General features: G+C 42.4%; 7 protein-coding genes across 7 annotated transcripts; 3 read left to right on the forward strand and 4 right to left on the reverse strand.

Moving 5' to 3' along the window:
* Nucleotides 1–48: 48 nt before the first annotated feature.
* BCR41DRAFT_368490 (hypothetical protein) lies at nucleotides 49–1,630 on the reverse strand (the record flags this gene model as incomplete). The annotated part of the gene is made up of 2 exons (XM_022026385.1): nucleotides 49–1,091; nucleotides 1,252–1,630. 2 exons carry the CDS (start codon nucleotides 1,628–1,630, stop codon nucleotides 49–51), a joined length of 1,422 nt encoding a protein of 473 aa, XP_021884186.1.
* A 4,146-nt stretch (nucleotides 1,631–5,776) lies between these two features.
* BCR41DRAFT_222700 (hypothetical protein) lies at nucleotides 5,777–8,543 on the forward strand. The gene has a single exon (XM_022020017.1). The coding sequence runs from the start codon at nucleotides 5,891–5,893 to the stop codon at nucleotides 8,519–8,521; it is 2,631 nt and encodes an 876-aa protein (XP_021884187.1). The 5' UTR covers nucleotides 5,777–5,890; the 3' UTR covers nucleotides 8,522–8,543.
* Nucleotides 8,544–8,593: 50 nt separating this feature from the next.
* BCR41DRAFT_419939 (hypothetical protein) lies at nucleotides 8,594–10,686 on the reverse strand. The gene is made up of 4 exons (XM_022029829.1): nucleotides 9,972–10,686; nucleotides 9,729–9,843; nucleotides 9,252–9,593; nucleotides 8,594–9,154 (listed from the first exon to the last, which is right to left on the reverse strand). The coding sequence occupies exons 1-4, from the start codon at nucleotides 10,655–10,657 to the stop codon at nucleotides 8,612–8,614; spliced, it is 1,686 nt and encodes a 561-aa protein (XP_021884188.1). The 5' UTR covers nucleotides 10,658–10,686; the 3' UTR covers nucleotides 8,594–8,611.
* Nucleotides 10,687–14,637: 3,951 nt separating this feature from the next.
* Nucleotides 14,638–16,349, forward strand: BCR41DRAFT_348281 (CYTH-like domain-containing protein). The gene is made up of 5 exons (XM_022023259.1): nucleotides 14,638–15,056; nucleotides 15,148–15,279; nucleotides 15,376–15,444; nucleotides 15,545–15,749; nucleotides 15,865–16,349. Exons 1-5 carry the CDS (start codon nucleotides 14,655–14,657, stop codon nucleotides 16,269–16,271), a joined length of 1,215 nt encoding a protein of 404 aa, XP_021884189.1. The 5' UTR covers nucleotides 14,638–14,654; the 3' UTR covers nucleotides 16,272–16,349.
* A 312-nt stretch (nucleotides 16,350–16,661) lies between these two features.
* BCR41DRAFT_419941 (hypothetical protein) lies at nucleotides 16,662–18,989 on the reverse strand (the record flags this gene model as incomplete). Its single annotated transcript, XM_022029830.1, has 1 exon — nucleotides 16,662–18,989. One exon carries the CDS (start codon nucleotides 18,987–18,989, stop codon nucleotides 16,662–16,664), a length of 2,328 nt encoding a protein of 775 aa, XP_021884190.1.
* Nucleotides 18,990–19,458: 469 nt separating this feature from the next.
* BCR41DRAFT_348282 (hypothetical protein) lies at nucleotides 19,459–20,299 on the reverse strand. Its single transcript, XM_022023260.1, has one exon. The coding sequence runs from the start codon at nucleotides 20,280–20,282 to the stop codon at nucleotides 19,725–19,727; it is 558 nt and encodes a 185-aa protein (XP_021884191.1). The 5' UTR covers nucleotides 20,283–20,299; the 3' UTR covers nucleotides 19,459–19,724.
* Nucleotides 20,300–21,068: 769 nt separating this feature from the next.
* On the forward strand, nucleotides 21,069–22,599 carry BCR41DRAFT_222783 (hypothetical protein). The gene has a single exon (XM_022020018.1). The coding sequence runs from the start codon at nucleotides 21,445–21,447 to the stop codon at nucleotides 22,510–22,512; it is 1,068 nt and encodes a 355-aa protein (XP_021884192.1). The 5' UTR covers nucleotides 21,069–21,444; the 3' UTR covers nucleotides 22,513–22,599.
* Nucleotides 22,600–23,055: the final 456 nt, after the last annotated feature.

Here is a 23,055-nt window from a genome sequence, read left to right on the forward strand (position 1 = left end):
AGAATAAATCAAACTATGCTTTTTTGGTTTTTTGGTTTTTGGTCTTTTTTAAAGCATCTGAACAAGGCCTACAGCAGCAGCAACAACAATCAATCCAGCATTGGCCCAAGTTGCAGTCGAGAACTGAGCAGCAGCACCGCTGGGCTTGGTGTCAGGCTTTGCTCCACCGGTGGAAGAAGGTGATGGGGAGGAACCAGAAGGAGTGCCAGTGGGTTTCACAGAGATGTCAGTGAATGTGCAGTTGGAGCTAGCACACAAGCACTGAGCTGCAACAGGGTCCCACCATTCCATTGCACAGTTAGCAGGGACGGGGGTGCGGTAACCTGTCTGACCTGCAGCGACGACACGTTCAGGAACGGGCGTTGTTACTGAAGGCTCAGCCTTTGGGCATCCATAGCAGGTTGACCAAGGTCCTGATGCAAAGTTGCACACCTCCAAAATTCCCTTATCGATCGATCCAGCCTTGGTATCATCCAATCCGTTACAGATCTCCTTTCCGACTGCAGGCTGGTTGCACTTCATGTAGGGCTGATCTGCCAATTGAGAGGCCGGGACCGGGTTCTTCATCCACTCCAACATCTGCTGGTTGGTGACGAACCAGACATCCTTCTGAGCTCCAGCCCAGTTAAAGAACTCCTTGAACATGCTTACAGACTCGCCAACCTGGATAGGGTGAAGGTAAATACCAAAGGGTGAGCGCTTTCCTGTGTAATGAGTATTGAAGTTATCCTTGAGCCACTGTGCGACTTGAGCCGAGGTTCCAGCCAACTGAGGATCCATGCTATAGGGCTTTGGGGGTGTACTGCCGTCCATGATAGCATGCATTGGGATTTCCCACATGCCGGGCAACTTGACTCCCTGTTCACAGATACCGTTCCAGCAATCGTTTGCAAGACCATAATCGAGAGTGTAGGGCCAGAAAGCAGTCGTGGGCAAAGCCGAGACTGAAGAATCGTAAAGGAATTTCTCTTGAGCGAGAATATCGAACGTTGCCTTTGAGTAGTTGAGGAATGGAGCACGGAATCCGTTCAACTTTGCGAAAGGAACACCAGCAAATGCATTGATGGACATGCGGTTACCAGTGATTTCCTCTATTTTTATACATTCAAAATAAATAAATAGATCAGTAAAGGGATTCATTCCATTAAAAAAAAAAAAAAAAAAAAAAAAAAAAAAAGGAACCATGCTATTTAGGATTTTGGAAAAGGAAAAGAGGAGAAGGGAGCGTAGGGGGGAGGAAAGGAAACTTACCAGCTGGAGGAATTCCAATGTGGTTCATGGTGTGGCCAGCAACCTCATTTCCTGCAGCATGCCACTGTTGAATCAAAGAGTAATCAGAATAGAGGGTCTGGGTGAACCAGGTGGCCTTGATAGGGCATCCATTAGGGTTTCTGTGATTCTCCATCAACTTGGCAGCCACAGGCACAGTCTGTGCTTGGATAGCATCATCAAAAGTCAAAGTGAAGAACTGGGGAACAGTCTTGGGATCCATACCCTTGGGAGGGTCAGCTGAGGGGCAAACACAGGCAGGGAAGACACATTGGGCAGCATCACATGACTCGGCCTCAACACCACCAAGCAGAAGAGCCGACACGGCAGCAGCAGCCAACGAGATTGTAATAAAACGCATCTTGTCTTGTAATAATTAAAACTGCGAAATATCATTAAATTTTGTGTAAAAAAAACATAATCAGAAATTAGTTTTCCGTTAATAATTTTTTTTTAGATTCGATGATGGATCAGATATTGATGGTATGATATAGATATAACATATAATGTTGATGTATATTGGACCGTTATGGGGTTGGCTGATTGATTGGTAAATGAAGACTTTTTGCATGAAGTGTTTTTTTTGCTCTTTTTTTTGCTCTTTTTTTCCTTAGTGGTTCCAAGTGAAATGAAGCAACCACAGGTCCACATCCTCTAGTGGTTTCCAAAGTGTGACAATAAGGTGCTCCTGTCCACAGCATCCTGGAAACACTTTAAGATGATAAAAAAAAGGAACTAGTGCTGTTGTGGTGCTGAGAAATCCAAGGCTTATTCTCCCCTTTTTTTTCCTTCCTTATCATTCTTCAGCTCTTCAGTGTTCCATGCAAGTCATACGACAGGAAATGAATGAACTGAGGAATCGAGTGTGTATCTGTGTATGCTGCTTTATCAGGAGAAAAAAGTATATAAAAGTTGATATGTACCTGGAAGAGAGTGTGAGCAAAATGTCGAGTCAATGTGATGCGAGCAAATGGAAGGTAAAAAGGATGAGATAATTGCAGGAGGGGGGGAATATGGCTCAAGCTCTGTAAAGGAAGGAAGGATGAGGAAGTAGGAAGGATATAAAGATGTAAAGATGTAAAGAAAAGACGGGAAGAAGAGAGCGTTTTGGGGGGAATCTGTTGGCGTTTTTATATGAAAAGGGAAATACGCCAGATGACGAGACAAAAAATAAAGGAATCGGTAGCCCAATTAAATAAAAAGATAAAAAACACAAGTAAAATAAACCTGTTCAATTTGTGCTATACATATAAAATAAAGTAAAATATCATGAGGAAATGATGTTGATCGGTAGGTGACCGATTGGTTTGGCTATAGTGAATATGCTATAATGTAAGGACGGTGATGCTACTGCTGTTGTTGTTAGTGATGAGAATGAGAGTGAGGATGAGAGAAAAGCCTTGACGACCTACATCCGTCAAGGAGAGGAAGGAATACAAGCGAACAAATATTATTTTTAACAAGCATTTTCTGTTTGTGTTCAATTTCCTTGTCCGGCATAGGCGAAACATGGGTCAAGTGAAAAAAAATTATTTATATCTCTCTGTCCTTTGTTGTCACACCATTGCCAGTCTATTAAATCGTATTTTTAGCGGAGGGGCACGGATTAAAGAAAAATTCCCTTGCCCATTATTCATGCAGCTTCGTAAGAAACTTTCCACAGAACACGATTATCAGCAGAGGAAAAGGGAGAAGGAGAACGCCCGTTGAATATGTCGTACATCGTACATATGCGATAAACACATTAAAAAAGAAAAACAAAAACAACCAGAAATAAAAAGGATTGGCTTGATAAAACTGATCATGGCCAACGATAAAATGGTTGCACCGTATTAATAGCCCTGAACTTACGCCATCACCTTCTCGCTCCTATGACTTAATTGAATACAACACCGAGTTAAGAAATATCCATGTTCTTTTTTCTCTTTCTGTTTAAAATGTTAAACAATGGTCTCCATCTTGACATTTAAACATTACTGATTTGAACCCAGTATTCATATCCTAATAAAGGATATTACTAATGTATACATTGCTAATTAAGTTTCATTTGATCAGTATGCAAGCGAGAGTATACGAAGCAATCTGCACGGGACGATAAATGGTAAATAACGCCCTAAAAAACATTACTCCGTATCCTATCCATTTGCTCTTCTTTTTTTTTTACGTCTCTCGACTATCCGCCGTTATCCCGTTATCGTGTCCACCTCTGGGTCAGCAAGCCTTACATTCAATACGCTACATCCACAGGTTTAATAACGTCGGCTCACAAAGGGATCTAAAACTAAATCGTTATATTTGTGGTCTAAGTGGCTACCTTCTCCTTTTAACAATACATCTAGGGGCGATGCGCGTACTTAAAAACCACGACAACTGCCCAGACGCATTGAGAGTAACATGTTAGAGCCGAGATGGAACGTGCTTTTTGAGCAATGCTCATTTAGACAGTTTTCCTTATCAGTCAACTTCATGGCATCCAAAAAAAGGAAACACAAACCTTGGTTGATCAGCAGAGATAATGGGAAAAAGTTGTTTACATATACACATATGTAAGTATAGTAACTAGAACAACTACGGTCTCCATGGCAAAGATGCAGGCGATAGTGAAAAAGCGATAAAGGGAAGAAGGCTCTTCTACCAGGGCTATGGAATATACATAATTGTTGATAATCATCGATATATGTCCTTGCTAAGCGATGAAAACAACGTGATAATGTCAAACAGCTTTTTTTGTTTGGCACCTCAAAAATTCCTTAGTTTACTCCTTCGACATGTTCATCTAGGATGACTAACATATCATTCTTATGAAAGATCTCATAGGTTGATTGGGTGATGGCTGGATCCTTGTACATGGAGCTGGTTACTTCCTTCGAGCATGATCAGTTCTTTACCATTCAGATCGCTTCTTCTGGTCCCATCCACTGGCACTCGCCACTGAACCACAAGTATCTTAGGTGATTCAGATCAGTCAGCTTATCCAAGCCTGACTCCGTTCAAATCACACGGCTTCCTATAGTTACCAACGCCCAACCTTGTATCTAATCAACGTACCTGAGTTTTTGCCATGGCTTCACATGCGAAAGAATTGGTTAACCTTGGTGTGGACAGTAAAACCGGCAATTTCAGTTTTCATAAGATTAAACATTGAGGTGCAGTGCTGTGATACAAGTCAACTTCATCAAGGCCACCTGCCAATTCCATAATTTTGAAATATGAAGCTGTAGACAACCATCAAATTGGAAAGGCTGCTCAGGATACCCTCGAAGCGCTGTGTCTTGCTGGGCCGATCTCTACATCCCACGTGATGGTAAGATGTGTTCTGGAAAGTTATAAATGAATGAAATTTGCTTGGTGCAATGTTTTTGCTTAAATGTCTGGATATTGCTCCGAGAAAATGACTTCGATAGACCTCAAACCTGACAGTGACTTCGGTTGTCTCTCTTTTTCCAATTCATCCGTTGGACAGCGAGGCAAGAGACACTGGAATAGGATACTGCAGCTATTTTTGTCATTACACCATAACAATCGGTAATATTAAAAGATTGAGAATGGTGGATGGGTTGAGGAAGTAAAGACTGTCAAGTACATATAAATACCTACAGCTATTTGAAGCCTATTACAGATAGAGCTCCGGTTGAGCAATAAGGGGAGAGAAAAAGTGAAAGAGGAGCAGACAAAATAAGCGAGGGTTGAAGAAGGAGAGCATGAGGGCATATCGTGAACGAGGAGGTAAATAAAAAGCATCAAACTTGTCCATCCGAGTGTAAGTTCTCATACGCGAGGCAGACATTGACTGCATCTACGACTGATAGAAGTAAACAACAAAATATAAACGTGTTGTGTTCGCTTTCCCATGACGAACTCCATCAAACAAGCTAAACACGCATGAACTCTACTCTTGTTGGTTCAATTCTATTTCTATACCCCTGCCAACCCTTACTTTTTTTTTCATTATTATTTCGAGAGTGAAAAGCATGAACAGTTCTTGACCTTGAAGGTCGGTTATTCGTCATCCCATTATACACGGCACCTTCCCTCAGACACATTCAAAGACAGACATTATAGACTTGGCCTTATTTTTATTTTTATTTTTTTCGTTTGGTCAAGCCTTAGGCTCAATTTTCTTCAAGAGCGAGCATGAGGAAAACGAAGCACACAATCCGACGTTTCGTCCTTGATATTGTACTTGGCCTTTGAGCGCCATGTAGAGGTAGCATGAATGCATTTGCCATGGGCATGGATATAAAGGTAAAACTAATAGAGGTCTTTATAAGCACAACATAGTCAGATATCAAGTATAATATCGTTCGAGTGCTCAAGGCTTCTCATCCAATATCTCCTTTATTTGTGAGTCTTGCCTTTGTCCCGCATCTACCCTTGTTCCTCGTCCTCCCATTCTCTCCTTTATTTATTCATCACTACGAGCACGAGGCCACTAAAAAGGCCTGGACTGTTTTTGTTTTTAATTGGGATAAAACAAAAAAATGTTCCCCTCCCCCTCAACTTTCTCCACAATCGTTTCTCAATCCACTCCCCTCACTCCTTCCTTCTCCTTTTCCCTCATTTTTCATCCACCTTCTTTCATTCCATATCTTCTTCCTCTCCTCCTTCTCCTTTAATAATAATGGGCGTCGCTATTGACTTGTCGTTGGATACGATGACTTCTTCGACGCCCAGTCGAAGTCCACGGCAGAAGGCAGTCCTCATACCAGAGATAGCATTCCTGATTCAGCAACATCTACAGCAACAGGATCTAGCGCTTGCGTCGCGGGTGTGCAAGAACTGGTACGAGGCATGGACTCCTTTCCTCTACTATGCCGTACGGTACCATCATTACCAATATCACTACCAATATTCCCATAGTTTGTGCTTCGTAGAGTCTGAGCTTCGGAATACCCAACAAAAACGACAACAACAACAACAACAACAGCAACATCAACACCAAAAGGCTGTACCATTCTTGAACTTGAACAAATTTGGTCCTTACATAAAGTCCATGGATTTGTCAAATCTAGTGGTTGCCCACTATCACTCTCCATGTACAACAGCGACGATATCACCATTGTCCTCGACAGTAACAGGGCCGCCAGTTCAAGATCATCTGATCCAAATCCAGATGTGCACCAGCTTGAACCTAACACATCTGAGTATTTCAAAGACAGTAATGAGTCTTGAACGCCTGGACGATCTACTTTGTGCTTTACCGATGCTTAAGATCTTCAAGTTTGAAGTTATCAACAAAAAACTTAGTCCAATGGTCGCATCATCATCGTCGTCATCATCATCATCGGGTACAGGCCTTCATGGACACTATTTTCATGGATCAAACATACTTAGCCGTGGATATATGCAACAGCACCAATCCAATCTCTTGCTCAAGAAACCAAAAAGAACTAGTCTTGAAGGATTAGAAACAGAGGTTATCAAAGTCGTTGCAAGGAGATTTTCAAATCGGCAGCTTGAAAGATTAGATCTATCCTTTGCAGTGACAGGCACCGTAATGCTTTCAGCTTTTGAGGAGTTATTTGCTTGCTGTGGGGCGACATTGAAGGTCCTCTCGTTAACGAGAGCAGAAATCTTGCAGAGAGATATACGTCGGGATTATGATGCGTCCTTTCAGGCCGAGATCGACGCATTGTTGGCAAATCTCCAGGCTTGGCAACCTCAAGAGGATCAGCCTCGACTTCAACCTCAACAATCTACGACAATGCTATCCACCTCAGGAACAACACTTTCGTCATCATCCTCATCATCCTCATCATCCTCATCAATTTCCTCAACTTATTCCAACTCGGCAGCATCATCTACATCATCATTATCTAGTGATTCTGATCCTCTTTCTCCTAAAGGCAAGACCGGAAGCATCACACATCCAGTCCTTGAATCTTTGACTTTACACTCTTGCGCAATCGCAGATCGAGAGTGCGCTACGCTCTTGCAGCATATGCCTGGATTACTAGAGCTGAATCTACATGATTGTCCAAAGTTGAGGCGTCAGATCGTGCAATCCATTCTCACTCTTACACCTCACTTAGAATCTTTGTCTCTGAGCTCAGTCCCTCACCTTCACTCTCAGAGCCTTGAGCAGCTATTCACTACTATGGATGGAGCTCACCTTCCTGTTCCCTTTGATGCTCTTGTGACATCCTCATCCTCATCATCATCATCATCAGCAGCAGCAGCAGCAGCAGCAGCAGCAATGTCAAAGAAAGGAAATCCCGTTAAATATGGACTCCGTCTCAAGAGTGTTCGACTTGCTTACATGCGACAGTTAGAGGACGTTGTTATGAAAACTTTAGCGGCTCATCAAGGCCCTAGTCTTGTCAAACTGTCTTTACAGTGGTGTCCACATATCACAGATGAAGGCATTCTACCTATTTTCGAGTCTTGTGAGAAACTAGAAGATCTCAGCCTCTGTCTTTCGAAACCAACTCTTAACATCTTTCAAGAGCTTTCTCCGAGGCCGAACACAACTAATGATGACAGTCTCAATGGTAGTGACAGTAACAGCAGCAGCAACAAAAGGCTTTGGGCATGTTCTCAGACATTAGCAAGATTAGAGATCGGAGGACATATGTTTATAGATAGTATTCGTGTCAGCAATGAGCATTTACAACCACAGCTTTATCATCACATGTCGCCTAACCCTCATCATATTCGGAACGGGAGCACACCTCAGGTCACTAATGGCAGTAGTATCAGTAGCACCACTACCTCCATTGGTATCGCTGGAACCAGCACTATCAGCAACGGCAACAGTAGCAGCAATAGCAACCAATCATTTTCTGGTATTATTCAAGACCCTTATTCTGTCATGCACCATCATGGTTATCCTATGTACCATCTTCGGCGATGTCATCGTTTCAGTGACCCTCTCAAAGAATTAAAGGCTCAGCTTGAGACCTTACCTCGACTGACTCATTTGGGTATCCCTGCGAAAGGGATCGAGCATTTGATCAAGAAGGGATTTGGACCCAAAGTTCAACTGAAATCATTGGCTCTCCTGAATCAACAGGGACGTACTTGGGCTCCTGATGAACTTGCTGAACTGTTGACTCATATGCCAACTCTTCGGAAGCTTCACTGCGACAAGGACACGATCTTGAAATCATCTTTACCACTTTGGTCATCTGCGTTCTCGAACACCAAGGATGAAATGCTCTACAAACGACAAGAACAAATACGTGCACTTCTAGAGACTCATCATGTAGAGTTAATTTATCCAACCTCCGTCTCGAGCGTATCCGCTTTTTAATAGAAAAAAGTTTACAATTGAGAATAAATAAATAAATAAAAAAAAAAAAAAAAAAAATAGTAAGAAAAAGTAGTTTATTTTTATGGCTTCTTAGAACGGAAGATGATCGCCTTTGTGATTCTTGATCACCTTTGCGGCTTGAGCACTTTCCTCCCTGCCTTCATCCTCGTTGTCATCATCATCATCATCGTCGTCATCATCATCATCATAATTATCGTCGTTATCGTCATTACCATCGTCATCGTTGTCGTCCCCATATCCCTCATCCTCATTTTCATCTTTGTTTATGCCGCCTGCGCCTTTCATTTGTGATCGGTCACGATGTGGGAACTTTTTCAGGTTCTTTGGCAAGTGTGAAAACCGCCCGCCCATCAATTTTGAGAGGATGATGCCTGCTGCAACACTGACGTTCAAAGAGTCGACTCCAGAGGCAAAAGGACTTAACGTTGGGATCTGAATAAATGAATCACACTGATTAGCAATCTGTTTCCGAAGACCATTGCCTTCATTTCCCAAGACTAAAATCGTGGGTTGATCTACGCCTGTTTCGGGCCAGGTATATATAGGACGATTTCGCTTGGAGCCATAAGTAACATGAGCACCTGCAACATGCCATCCATTCTTTTGTGAATTCTAATCAAATCAATAGTTAAAATAAAATTAATAGCATTAGTTTCATATTTTTCTCCTCTTTTTTTTGTCTTTTGCTCCTTTTTGATTATAAACCCACCTGAATAAACTTCATCAAACTAGAGACAGCATAAGTAGGCCTCACTTCCAAGGCGCCGGCACTGGCTTTTGCAACAACCGCAGAAAGTGGAGCACTATTTTTCTCGCAGACAACAACGCCGTCGACACCCAAAAAGAAGGCTGTGCGCATGATGGCACCTAGATTCTGTGGATCAACGACTTCATCGAGCGCAATCCAAACTGGAGGCTCATCTTCTCGCCTTTGAAAGTCCGTTACTTCATTTGCTTTTTTACCCACGAGTTGATATTCATTCAAAGTGGAGACCGGACCTAGTCCGACGACATTGATCATAGGCATTTTTGAAGCTTCCAAAACCACGCCCTAAAAAAAAAAAAAAAAAAAAAAAAAAAAAGTCAGAGACGATAGAAGATATAGTTGCTGATGAGGGATCATTTTGAAAAAAAAAAAAAAAAAAGAGAAAGAAAAGGAAAGAAAAGGAAAGAAAACGTTCATTACTTGATGAGGACGCTGCTCAGCCATTTCATTAAGGTCATGTTTGGTTGTCTTGACCACTCTAACGTGCTTATCCATGGCTGCCGCAATACAATCTGCTACAGGGTCTTCTCTCAATCTTTTTTTTTTTTTTTTTTTTTTAAAAAAAAAAAAAAAAAGGTTAATTTACTTGATATCTTTCTATACTTGCAGTCCGTGCAGGAAATAAAAGAATACTGTGGCAAAGGAGTGAAGTACTGGACTTACTTTTTCCTTTTCTGTTCCAGTATTTTCGAATAGTATAATGTATATGACTTTCGATAATTATTCATCAGAGCTGGTAAGACGACATTGGGCGAATAGAGATAATCATTGTCCTTTGATATTTTACTTCTTGGGCTGCTACTACCTCTAGGAATGCCTGAGTCGTTTGGCGCTGATGACGATGATGATTCACGTGGTTTAAATGAGCTGGTATCATTATTCCTCTTGCTGTAACTGCTGTTACTACTGCTATCTCCATATCTGTCTTGATCTCTATCTCTTACATTATTTCTGTCTCTACCTCTATTCTCTCGTTCAAAAAAATTGGAATTTGCTGAAGATCTGTTACGGAAGTCACGTTGGCCAAAGGATGGTCGACCAAACTTTCCAGAGTCTCTATCACTACTACTACTATTATCTCGGTTGTATTCCCTCTCCTTAAACCTAATAGGACGAGCACTTTCGCCTCCAAGCTTGTCAAAAGGATCCTTATCGCCATTGTTGTCACTATCCTTCTTATTCCATAGGCCAGAAGGTCCATTCCTTAAATTAGCAGCATAAGCAGTGAGATATCGGACAGAAGCAGGAGTCCGGGATAAACAAATGCCATATGAAGATACGATGCTCCATGCTGATCCCGTTATTGTATTGCTTCTTTGTCTCAATAAGCCCTTGCATGGATTTGCCATGTTGAGTTGATTTTTGCTTTTGATTGTAGATCAATGGAAAAAGATCTTGTTACTCTTGCTTTTGGCTTTAGAAGTTTAGGCATATGATCCCCTTAAGGCGATCAAGGCGAACTTCAAGCAGTGATCTAAGCTGGAAGCGAAGCAGCAGCGATTTTTGAGAACAAACACGTGCTGGTTAATTTTTTCAGCATGCTGGTTCGTTTTTCCAGCATGCTGGTTCGCATACTTGTTAAAATTTATTAAAATTTTTAACTTGCTTAACCAAGTGCTCCTCCATGCACTGCTACCTCAGACATCATTCGCATTTATTTTAGAATCTCGAGCATCAATAAAAGCTTGATTACTCACAGCTACAGAATGGATAATCCTCATTCAAACATTTGTCAGTTTTGTATATGCACATGCCTAAAAAAAGATGTCAGCCATAGTCACCCTTCATTGCCTCTTCACAAAAAAACAAAAATGGCGTGCTAACTGCAGCTGGTGGAACAGAAAGGTTTTCATGCTACACAAAACCAAACACCAATTGAATGCTACAACGTTGCCTTTATCTTCTTTATCTTCTTTTCCTTCTTTATCTTCTTTATCTTCTTTATCTTCTTTCCATTGTTACCCGTTTTACTTTCACACAAAATCTTTAAGAAATAATGGCAAATCATACACATGATCCTCTTCACCAGGATGAGAATGGAGAACAGGGGTATGAAGATGAGGATGAAGATGAGGATGAGTATGAGGATGGACACGAGGAGGGGAATGAGTATCAGGAGGAGCACACCAGTGACGAGGACGAGGACGAGGACGAGGAAGAGACCCTTATACCTCGCCGAAATCAAATCGAACGAAGAATGCAACTCCAGAAAAGTCTTCCAGCAAATAGAATCGATTCTCCCCAAACTAGTGATGCAGCCTACAATGGCGAATCGTTCGAGACGCAAGATATGCCGTGTGATGAGCTTGAGGTACTAGACTCCTATCTTGGTGCGAACCCAATCTCGTCTTCATCCCAGACGATGAGACCCATGGTAAGCAATGGTCGCGAAAAGAGGAGGTTCATCAAAACTTCTTCTCCTCCCGGTGGATTTGCGCAATCGGTTCATCATGCCAGACCAAGGACGTTTGGACGTTCTCAATCATCAACAGCTTTGCCTACATCACGTTATAATCATACGCTACTTGCTGCACAGCAAGCCCCACTGTCATCTCTCCGTTCATCCAACAGCTTCTCCCAATATCGGGAGTCAAAACCAGGCCCATCTTCAGTCTCCTCGATTTCTACATTGAGCTCCACGCAACTGCGCAATATTAACTTTACGCGTTCAAGATCTATTAATCTTCCCTCTTTTGACTTTACACGTGCCATTGATGCTGAAGCATTGGCCAACCGGCGGAGAGAGCTGAGGGATAGTCATTTTGCATCAAACGGATGGTATGATTTGTACGAGTTACTGGATTTTGGTACCATTCCTACGCCAGAACAATTCTCTGACGCCCCTCCCTCTCAAAAAGCATTAGCCCTGATTCCAAATCAAAAATCCTTTCGCAAAAACAGCGTGATTGGTCATTTTTTCAAATCAAGCAAGGAAGAATTCCAGTGTCTGGTCCTGAAAGATGGAGTAATCTGTGGTACTACATACAAGAAAACTGGGAGTGGATATTCAAGATCTGTTCACTTAACTCAGTGCCATGGCGATTTATATAGTGCCCTCCAAGAATTTCGCAATTACCAGAGCAGGGTTAAAGGTATCATGCTGCCACCTGATCCGGAAGAAGTTGACGTGGCTCCACCAAGAAAGGCAAAATTCGACATCGCACGAGATGAGATTGTTAATGAGAGCCTCAAGAAGCCGCTCCCTCATGAACAAGAAGCATTCGAGGATACGCTTTTACTGCACATAGCCTCCAATGGAGTGGCATTCGATGCAGTTAATTCGACGATCTTCAGATCAATCATTGAAATGACCAATCCTTATTTCAATATCCCTACCACAATGGCTATGCAAGACAGGATGGATCGACGAGTTCGAGAGATGAGACGCGAAATCAAAGAGTACATTACCTATTATAAGCTTTACGCTGCCGTCACGACAGATTGCTGGACAAGCGTCGATCACAGGAAGTTCTTGGGGACTACAATGCATTTTTTCACGCCAAATTTCGAGCCAGTATCTATTGCAATAGGGATGGAACAAGTCTATGGGGTGCAAACATCCCAAAATATTCACCGGAAGTTTGGTAAGTGAAATGCTGATACATCTGCCCCTTATCTTTATATTTTCATAAGTATTGCAACGTTCTTAACGTTTTTTTTTTTTTTTTTTTTTTTTTTTTTGTGGTCTTTTGATTCATTTACCAGCTGAGGCTATTGATAGCATGGATATGAGCGAAAGACTCATTTGCGTAACAACAGACCAAGGTGCTAATATAAAAAAAGCGATAGCTCTCTACCAAGAAGATCACAAGGGGGTGCACTGGTTGGCATGCGCCTCACATAAGATCCAGCTTTGCATCAATAAGTCTTTGGAGCTATGCGAGCCCGCTAAGAAGTTATTGGACAAGTGCCAAGATATTTCAGTTTTTTTCAGAGGCAATGCCGCGGCGATGTCTATCTTAGTGGAAGAACAGGAAGGCAAGGGTGCCAAGTTGCTGTCGAGGAACATTACAAGATGGAACTCCCAGTACAAGATGGCAAATAGAGTGCTACTTTACTCTCAAGCAATTTCTCGCACCTACCATCGCATGGAATCCTCCGAAAAAGGGAGATAAGGTTGAAAGCAAAGGAATTAGAGCCAAACCTACTCGATCGTGATGAGGTCAAAGCTCTCCGTGAAATCATTCATATGATGACAGATGCAGTCAAATTCACTGAATGGGTGGGCAGTACCGACCATCCAAAACTGTCACAAATGTATGTGAAGTTGAAAGAGTTGCTACCGGACTCTCGCACATACGACACCGAGACGGCACAGGAGCTCTGGAGAAACCTTAACAGGCTTATCAATACGATGTGGGCCGTGGATGACATTCCCGATGTTATGCTCATATCGCTATTCCTGAACCCGGTGACCTTGAGTATCATTAAAGACATAATGACAACCAATGGTGACTCTCTCAGGAAGAAAGCTCTAGAGGTGACCAGAGATGCAGCAAAAAAGTTTGCCGCCACCCAAGATGGAGCATGTTGGGATCAACTTCCTCTTTTGGAACAAGAATATTACCATTCGATAGTTAGTGTCGATATGGTATATTATGATGCGTCTATTTCAAGAACGCCGATGATGGACATCGCGCGTTTTGCTTTTACTCCTGAGCTTTACTGGAAGGAGCAAAAGGACAAGGGATTAAGAGGAATGGATTATATTGCTCCATTTGCACGAGCATACCTTTCTGTCCAGGCTACTTCCAATGATTCTGAAAGGTTATTCAGCAGAGCCGGATGGATCCTGTCTGCACGCAGAAACCGAATGACCAATCAAAACTTCCGTAACATCATATTTTATCATAGCTTTGTCTCTGCCCTGAAAAAAATTACAGAGTTGTAGCAGTAGCAGCTAACTTTTTTATTAAAATAAAGGACTTCTATGGCAACGCTTAATTTCTAAAACAGATGCCAAACTATGGCTGACATCTTTTTTTAGGCATGTGCATATACAAAACTGACAAATGTTTGAATGAGGATTATCCATTCTGTAGCTGTGAGTAATCAAGCTTTTATTGATGCTCGAGATTCTAAAATAAATGCGAATGATGTCTGAGGTAGCAGTACATGGAGGAGCACTTGGTTAAGCAAGTTAAAAATTTTAATAAATTTTAACAAGTATGCGAACCAGCATGCTGGAAAAACGAACCAGCATGCTGAAAAAATTAACCAGCACGTGCTTGTTCTCAAAAATCGCTGCTGCTTCGCTTCCAGCTTAGATCACTGGGCGAAGGAAATAAAAAAGGAAATAGAAAAAAAGATCATCTTTATTACTTTGTCTTTCATTCCAACGCAGAAATGTCAACTCAGGAAGTCACCAGGAAAAGACATTTGGAGGAAGAAGAGGAACAACAAGGTCAATTCAATAATGCTGATACTTCAACTCCTGATGTGAAGAATGAAAACAGCCATCTTTCCAAGAAAGCGCGTTCGGGTGAAAAAATTGTAGGAGACGCGACCACTACTGCTACAGTTGTCAACTCTGCAACAACAACTGCCTCAAGTAGTGCTGATGGGTCTTCTGGAGAAAACAAACCATCAGCTAATGAATCCCGTCAGCAGCAACCTGCTCGGCAACAATCACAGCCACAACGACCGCCTCGTAACGATCACGCCTTCTTTGGCACAGACGTCATGGACGATGTAGTCCGAACAATCGGTGAATTCTTATATGAGCATTGCCATCATGCTAACGTCGAGGTAAAAAAAGGCGTGAGATTTGTTTATCTTTCTATTCAATTAGTTGGCGCCTCAATACTAAATAAAACGAATAACGTGTCTTCTAAAAAAGATTGAAGCAAAATTAGGTGTGCTGATTGATAAGAATACAGGCAGACGAATTGATCTCCCAGTCAGAAGCGAGGTAGTGCTAGTGCCACAGGGTCGTCCTCCTTGGTACCAGTTCTCTTCTGATATGACATTGGTAACACAAAGTTAAAAAAAAATCAAGCAGTCTTTGGAAGTAGGTGATAGCCTTTGTATCTATAACCTTGTTTCTTAACTTGAATGGTTGATATAGGCGCAGCATGCTCATTTCAACAAAACTTTGAACTGGAGATTGGAACAAACACGGCGAACAGAACCGCCGGTAATAAGAGATACTGAAATGTACTGGCTGTAGTAGCGAATCCAACATTGCAACTAGAAGGCATATTTGACATTTTCTTTTCTCTTTTCTTTTTCCTTAGGAACGCCAAATTAGATACCAGCACACACATGAAATTGACCAGCTTTACACAACACCAAATGGAAAGACTAGAGTCACTGTAGATCAAAAAACGAACAAAATCATACCCAATGGCATTATCAAGAAGGATAGAATTGCAGACCTTGATGTATTTTCTCCAAGAAACCCTTTTGATTTCCGTATATCAGTAAATGTTGAAGTGCCAGGTAGGAATAGCCCTCCTTTGCTTATTCTTCTTTTAAAGACTATCGAAGAGGCCATCCTTTTAGGTCGATCACTTAACCTTTTTATTCTATTTTTATTTATTTATTTTATCTCAAGTGCCGGCGCCTCAAGGAGTTTCACATCTTGAGCGCCATAAGGATAGGATATCCTATCGACATAACAACTTCAAAATTGATTTGACACAAGTCAAAACTGTAAATTCAGCTAATGGTCATAATCGTAACCAACCTCATAATTATAGTCAGATGCGTCCGACTAATTTCAATCCAAACAAGATCAACAATAATCCGGACATGACGCATGAACTTGAAATTGAATTTGTACATCCTGAAGAGTTGGCACGCCAACGTGAGATCCGGATAAACAGCAATGGACGTCAACCTGATCGCTTCATGGAGATTGTTGGGCATTTTGTTAATAATGTTCGTGGTCTTGCTGTACGTGGAAATATTCAACAGCCGCCACCACCATCATCACAACAACAGCAGCAGCAGCAACAATAGTATCCATCAAGTCAGCGAGCTTTTCAACAACAACGTCCTCGTTAATAAATTGGGAGAGTTTTACTTATAAAAATGGACACTACAAAGTTTGGACAAAAAGATACAAAGATGAAAAGATTAATTATATTTGTAGCACTTTCATGACTGAATGCTGATCCTCACAGGAAGAAGAGCATGGGTTTGCAATACCATGTCCATAAATCGCATATGTGCATCAAGGCAAAATTAATTCGTAAAATTACCTGGAATCTTATTTGCTAAAGTGGATTACTTGGCAAGGAGAACCAAGAGAAGTTTAATATAACCATTCTTCTTACAATACCATTGCTTACCATTGCAAACTTAGTTTCCAGCTATGCATGCACAGTACTAACCATTGTAAATCGCTTTTTATTCCTCTAATAAATAATTCTTCTGGAGCGCTTTAGCTGAGGTAAATATGACTTTAACTTCTGACCTATACTTCTTAATGATGCTGTATAGGTTGCTAGTTTGTCGACTGCTGTAGCCTTGTCCATAATCCATACGAAGGCAGAAACTGATAGTCTCTAACTCTGGCCACAAATACTCATCTCTATTTGAGCGGCGCTCCTGGAAGTAGTTGACCAAATCCTGTAGTTTACCTAGATATGTCATATCCACACCATCAATAACCTCCTTTCCATCACTTTCTTCTCCATCTTCCCCATCTTCCTCTGCTTCTTCTTTATTCTTCTTTTTCTTCTCCATGGCCCTTTCCTCCTCCTCCACGGCAAAGGCTCGAAAAACTATATGTTCTGACATACTGATACTGTCATTGCTGCTAAACATTGAGTTGAGTAGCTGTATAACCCTCCAAAGTCTCTGCAACGGCCTTGTACTTATCGGGGAGGAGGGAGGAGAAGTAGAAAGTCGTAGTTGGTTAGGTTCATGTTCCCAGTAGAATCTGATTTGTTCCCGTGGGATATAATGATAATAGCGCTTGATCCAATCGAGCTGCATCTCTGTCGAACGTTCAAAACCAGTTAGTTGCAAGCGCTTCAATCGTCTCAACCTTGACAAGAGGCAGAGATATTCTGGATGCTGGTTCAAACAAAAACCTTCATCAATCAACAGATCCTCTAATTCAGGGCAGACGCGACTAATGTATCCAAAAACCACAAGTGCCATCTCCTCATATCCCTTGAGAGAATCGTACGTGGTTGCGAATGTTATATGCAAAGTCTTAAGTTTATGGCAGGCCCACACTTTCTCAGGTTCTTGATAATGATAATGCTCATCATGCGGGAAAATTAGGCTCATGCTCCATGGCTTCATTCTTAACTCTTTAGTCACATAAAGCATTCGGAATGGGAAATTGACCTTGTGAGCCTTGAAATGCTCCAATTGGGGACTTGAACATAACAATCGATGCAACCAAGTTTCGAACGTATTGCCGACTAGGTCATTGTAGACGTCCCGGCACCCTGAGATCTCAAGGGTAGTTAGGCGATTGAATTGTTGTATGTGCTGATCCAATAATATACAGGCTGAAGCCCGGAAAAACCAAGCCATGCACATGGTAGAAAATCCCCAATGTTCGACCTTTGGGAATTGTGGGATCGGGACGACTTCTTCCATAAGATGGAATGCTGAAGTCGCAGTTCTAGATACATAGAGGCTTTTAAGCTTCGGCAAGTAGAGAGAAGGTTGTAATACTGACAACGATGAATGCAGTACTGGCGGTGGCGTTGATGATGACAGTCGGTGAAAAAACTGGTCCCTTCTTTCCTTATGAAATATAAAGTTCCCAATATGGCCAGGAATAGCCTCGGTTGCAGTCATGGCTTGGACACAGATGATTCGAAGCTCTATGAGATCGGGACAACTCTGAACAAAGGATTCGAGTGCTGTCAGAGGCAACGCCAAATTATCGAACGTTGCAGATTGCAATGGCCACTGACGCTTGACTCCAATGGCAACGTTGTTAATGGTTGGAGCATTACCTGGCTTGATGATGCTTATGATGCTAGTGGTCCTAGTATTCGACCCTTCTTCGCGATCCTCTTGCAGTCGGGACACCTGATCAATTGTCGGAGGTGTTAATGACGCAATACGTAGACTCCGAAGGTTTGGACATGGTCTGAGGATCTCATGGATAGGGACAATGCTCCTAAGTGGGATGCTTTCTATCCGTAGGCTAAGGAGCCCAAGACCGAGCATGCTCAGAAGAGACATCAATCTTGACCATATACTTTGATCCATATCTGCATCAAGGACAAGCTTCCGAATCCTGAGACCACCACTATTGTTAAAATCATCGGCTAGGCTGTTATTATTGTTTGAAGCTGCTACTAAAGATGATACTGAAAGTGATGAGGTTGCAGCGGCTAAAGCATCCTCAAGGATGGGCCAAATCTCTTTTTCTTTTCCAGGGTACAAATATTCAGCACCAAATTTTGGTGATAAACCCGAACTGTAGACAAGGGAGTATGCTGACGGTAGATTTTGTTTTAATTTGCATGCAAATTGTTTAAGGTGGCGTCGTTTCTTCATTCTCCCAAATGGGCTTTCGAGTGGACCTCCCTGTCCATGACTATAGCTAAGCTCGGCGATGGAGATATAGACTGTTTTTCTGATATGAGCTTGTGCAATTTGGTACCAGCGACGACAGGCCAAGGACACTGCGAAACGAAGTGTTCCTTGTCCGAGATATGAAAATATGTCATCCAAAATCTCTGTGGGAAGTTCGGGTAACATTCGAAAAGCCTTTATATCGGTCTTTTATTGCGTGAGAAAGTAGGTGAAAAAAGAGACAAAGCGAGAAATATGAAAAATGACAAAAATTGTTTTATCCAAAGTTGCGGCGGTGCATGAAGTATGATTCAAAAATATTGTCTCTATTGGTCAACAGCACTATAAGAATAAACAGTAGTTAGAAGAATCTCGCCAATGTTTGATAATACACTTCATCTCTAAATGAAAGACAAGATCCCTTCCGAGGCCGTAATAGCATAGCATCCTCAATTTGAGCGCAATTATAGAGTTTGAAGCATCCCAGGGTTTAATTTTCTGATCTTTCACTTGGCTTGACGATCAAATGGTGGCCGTGCAGGTACAGGAGCACAACGAAACTATCAGCAGTGTCATCTTCTGGGAACCTCAGAACTTTTGGTTTGTAGACTGTAGTAATATTCACTTTAGCAATGTATATTGTTTTCTTTAATAAGACAGACCATATGCTTATGCTAAAAGATAACAGAGTATTGACTGTATACGGCTAAGGTGATAATGACACAGATCTGAATACAATTTTAAGAGTAAGGGTTGAAAACTTTTGAAAATTGACTATATATGTCAGCTGGTACAATGGACAAGACAAACAAGAGCCAAGCACTGGGTGCGAATTCGGAGGTGCTTCCATGAAGTTGCGATATAATAAGGCATATACGCGCCAGACGGACTTGTGTACCAAAGCATCTACTGTTTGTACCATTAGATAAACTCGTGACGACCCCCTAATGAATGTTGGACAGTGTTGGACGATTGCTGGGCTTTGATCTCTGCTATTTCCGCCTCCAGCTCGGCGACTTTCCGGGAGGATGCGATCCTGTATTCTTCCAGAGCTAGATGATGGTACATATTATGCATTACCAGAGTGGCTGCAGTAGAGTAAACAAGGACACTGAAGATAGGCCCCCCAAAGCGATCTAGGAAGGAGCCATTGCTGTAAGAGCTTCGATACGTTCTACGTGCCACATTTGATTCTAGTGCTGCTTCTGCTCCTGAAGCCTGTAAGGATGGTCCTGCTGATGGCGCTGTTGATACAGATGGTCCATTACCAATATCCAGTGGGATGGGACGAGGCTCACGAGCAAGTTGTTGCTCTCCAGCGATAGTTCTAGTCGAGGAAAATAAACGGTTCCTCTGGAACAGCGGCAAGGTAGCCGTCATGTTGCTATTTATAGCACTCGTTCTCGTCGCTCTTGCTGAAAAACTAAGACCCCCTACTTGTAATGAAGCAAAGGCGATTCCCGTCCGATTAAGCATCATGCTTATTTTAAGAATGAAGACAAGTATACATTTCTCATGTCGCCCCTTCCAAATCGCGTGAAACAGAAACGATTACCACGTGATCAATCCGTGTTGTGGCAGGTCATTAATAACTATTTTATTTTTGAATTAATCTATTTGACAACCCGGGTTGTCAAATAGATTCACCCTTTATTTTTATTTTTATTTTGCATCTACTAATCGGGACATTCCGTCGATCCACAGTTAAAAGAATATTTGTACAAAGCCTTATAAGTTATGGGTGAGTCCACCTCACCTAGAAAGCACCACAGTCAGGCCTGTAGGCTAAGTTATAAAGCCAAAGAACTTCTTTCTCAATAAAGTCTTCAGTTTACCCATAAGTCTTAAGTTTCCCCATCTGTCTTGTTCTTGACCTGCAGTTTATCTTGCCATTTCTCTTTTTCCCCTTTTCACAATAAGCATTTGTCTTCCGGTAACTCAGTTTGTGAGTTCACCTATAAAGCTCCCATCTTCCCTTTTGGCATCCTATGGCGCTGTTTGTCGTCAAGGCTATTTGCCTCTATTTCCTCTTGTTATTCTTGTTGACACTCTTTGTCCTGTCTTTTCTCTATCTTTTTGCCCCTTAAGCAAAGATACACCTATTGGTTTTAGCTTTAGTCACGTGGAGAAGGTTCGCCACCAACTATTTAACGAGCAACATCTCTGGAAAATCTGGCTCCTTGTTCCTTCTTTTACACAAGAGCCATTTGAGTACTGACTGTTCTCGTTCAGGTAAAGAGCCCTTCGTAACGTTCATCGCTAGCAGTTATAGATCATAAAAGGTTCCTTCTTTTACACAAGAGCTATTTGAGTACTGACTGTTCTCGTTCAATCTTTGAGTAGTGTGTTGTTTTTTATTGTGTTAGTGAGTTATTTCATCTATCTGTAGCTGGAAGTGGCCGACTTCACAACCCATCGAAACGACCCAAAATCTCCTATCATACCTAACCAACAATATCATAACAAAAAAAATATCATTTTCAGAAATGGCTCGTTTAGCTCACTTTCCCCTTCACACCATAAAATTCGTGGTCGCCTTTTGCAATTAAAGAAATACTTAATTTACTCAGCCAATTCGCAACGGTCAGTCCAACGGATAGGCCTATTCTCTTACTTTTATCTCCCCCTTCCCCTTCATCTAATGGCGGATCGACTTCCACCGCCATCTCCCCCTCCGTCTTCCTCGAATGAGGTAGATGAGGGACACGATCCCCTGGCTCAGGCAGGGGATGTAGTAAAAAACAATAAAATTAAGCAGTCCCTGAGCTTTGCGGAGATGGCCCGCAAAAGCTTATCCAAGAAAGAAGTGCAGACCAGTTGGAATGCACTTCGTAAGAACGCAGTTGTCCGTGCGTTCAGCACAGAGGTTGAGGAGCACTCTGTGTTTTTCACCCCACACCACGCTCCCACCACCTTCGCTGTCAAGTATGACAGGAAGACTCACCTCGTCTCTGACGTGGTGGAGGCCATTCGCCTGGCTTTCCCCAAGGCAGTTGGTCTTGACCCTGTTGTCCCAGGGGTCGTAGTGGTTCTCGTGAGGACACAAAAAGAGGTGGACGAGGCCATTGCGTCTCCTCCTCTCCCCTGCAATCCTGCTCCTGTCAGAGCATATCATACGGTCCATTCCACAGGAAGCCGACTCAGGATTCGGGTTGACCGAATCACCCTCTCTACTCCGGAGGATCGTCTGGAGTATATCAAAAATATCTTTGGTAAATTTGGCCGTGTAATCCACACCAAGTTCCATTACGTCAAGGGATCGGAGACTCTTTTGCTCCCTTCCTTCGAATTTGTGTTAGAGCTCTCTGGGGACTCCCCTCGAGACCTCCTTATCCCCCGCGTGGCCCAAGCTGAGGGCATTAACACGCTTTTCCACTGGTATGGGCCCCAGTACTGCTACAAGTGTGGTGAGGAGAACCACGTCAAGCAGTCCTGCCCCCAACCACCCGAGTTCGACCTCCTCTCGGCCCCTAAAAGAGTCATTATGGCTCGCGCGTTCTTGCCTGCGAACGCGCCCGCAAGGGCCCTCCTGCGGTCCCTCAAGCTCCCAAGGTTACCAAGGGTCCCAAGGTCAACAAGGACATCCCATCCCTCGACAAGGAGGAATGGACAACTGTCACCTCAACCAAGAGGGAAAAGGGATCAAAGAGGAGTCGTACGACTTCTTCACATTGCTTGCTGTATACTCATTATACATTACTCATTTTAGTACCTGCTCTCACGTCGCTGCCAACTAGTATAAATAGCTAGCACCATCGTAGCAACTTAGGAGACTTTAGATAATAAACATCCTCAGACTTCCTCTAGATTCACCTTTGCTCTTGTTGATTACATTGATCTAAGGAGCCAGCAGGAGACAGGAAAGAAGCTCCCTCCATCCGGGCGAGGAGCCTAAAAGCTGACCGCAGCGTCTTTGGCAAAGGCTACTCGCAAGAAACTAACATTGATCCCTTGCGCGATGCACAAAGCGCAAGTAACAAAGCTACGAGATAATTATCTCTGAGCGGGGTCAGGAAGTCACTATGGCTGACCAATAATACAGCCCTTCCTTGTACTTCATGGCATAAACTGATAGCTGGTGACCTGTTAATTCAATGTTCCACAAAGGTTAGTACCGAAGGCGAACATTAATGAGTACATGTACAAAAGATAAGATCATTACCAAACACTTGAACCGTCGTCGTCTTAGTTATGCAGTCTTTAACAAAAAAAAAAAAAAAAAAAAAAAAAGACTCAAACTCCCCTTGCGTGC

The sequence above is a fragment of the Lobosporangium transversale genome, assembly GCF_002105155.1.
Source record: "Lobosporangium transversale strain NRRL 3116 chromosome Unknown BCR41scaffold_7, whole genome shotgun sequence".
NCBI classification, from domain to species: domain Eukaryota; kingdom Fungi; phylum Mortierellomycota; class Mortierellomycetes; order Mortierellales; family Mortierellaceae; genus Lobosporangium; species Lobosporangium transversale.

Coding starts and splice junctions, on each gene's coding strand:
- BCR41DRAFT_222700 (XM_022020017.1), top strand. CDS start 5,891: ATGGGCGTCGCTATTGACTTGTCGTTGGATACGATGACTTCTTCGACG.
- BCR41DRAFT_419939 (XM_022029829.1), bottom strand. CDS start 10,657: ATGGCAAATCCATGCAAGGGCTTATTGAGACAAAGAAGCAATACAATA. Junction 9,594..9,728: donor CTGAGCAGCGTCCTCATCAA/GTAATGAACGTT, acceptor TTTTTTTTTTAG/GGCGTGGTTTTGGAAGCTTC. Junction 9,155..9,251: donor GTTTGATGAAGTTTATTCAG/GTGGGTTTATAA, acceptor TGATTTGATTAG/AATTCACAAAAGAATGGATG.
- BCR41DRAFT_348281 (XM_022023259.1), top strand. CDS start 14,655: ATGTCAACTCAGGAAGTCACCAGGAAAAGACATTTGGAGGAAGAAGAG. Junction 15,057..15,147: donor GCCATCATGCTAACGTCGAG/GTAAAAAAAGGC, acceptor CTTCTAAAAAAG/ATTGAAGCAAAATTAGGTGT. Junction 15,445..15,544: donor CACGGCGAACAGAACCGCCG/GTAATAAGAGAT, acceptor CTTTTTCCTTAG/GAACGCCAAATTAGATACCA.
- BCR41DRAFT_348282 (XM_022023260.1), bottom strand. CDS start 20,282: ATGATGCTTAATCGGACGGGAATCGCCTTTGCTTCATTACAAGTAGGG.
- BCR41DRAFT_222783 (XM_022020018.1), top strand. CDS start 21,445: ATGGCGGATCGACTTCCACCGCCATCTCCCCCTCCGTCTTCCTCGAAT.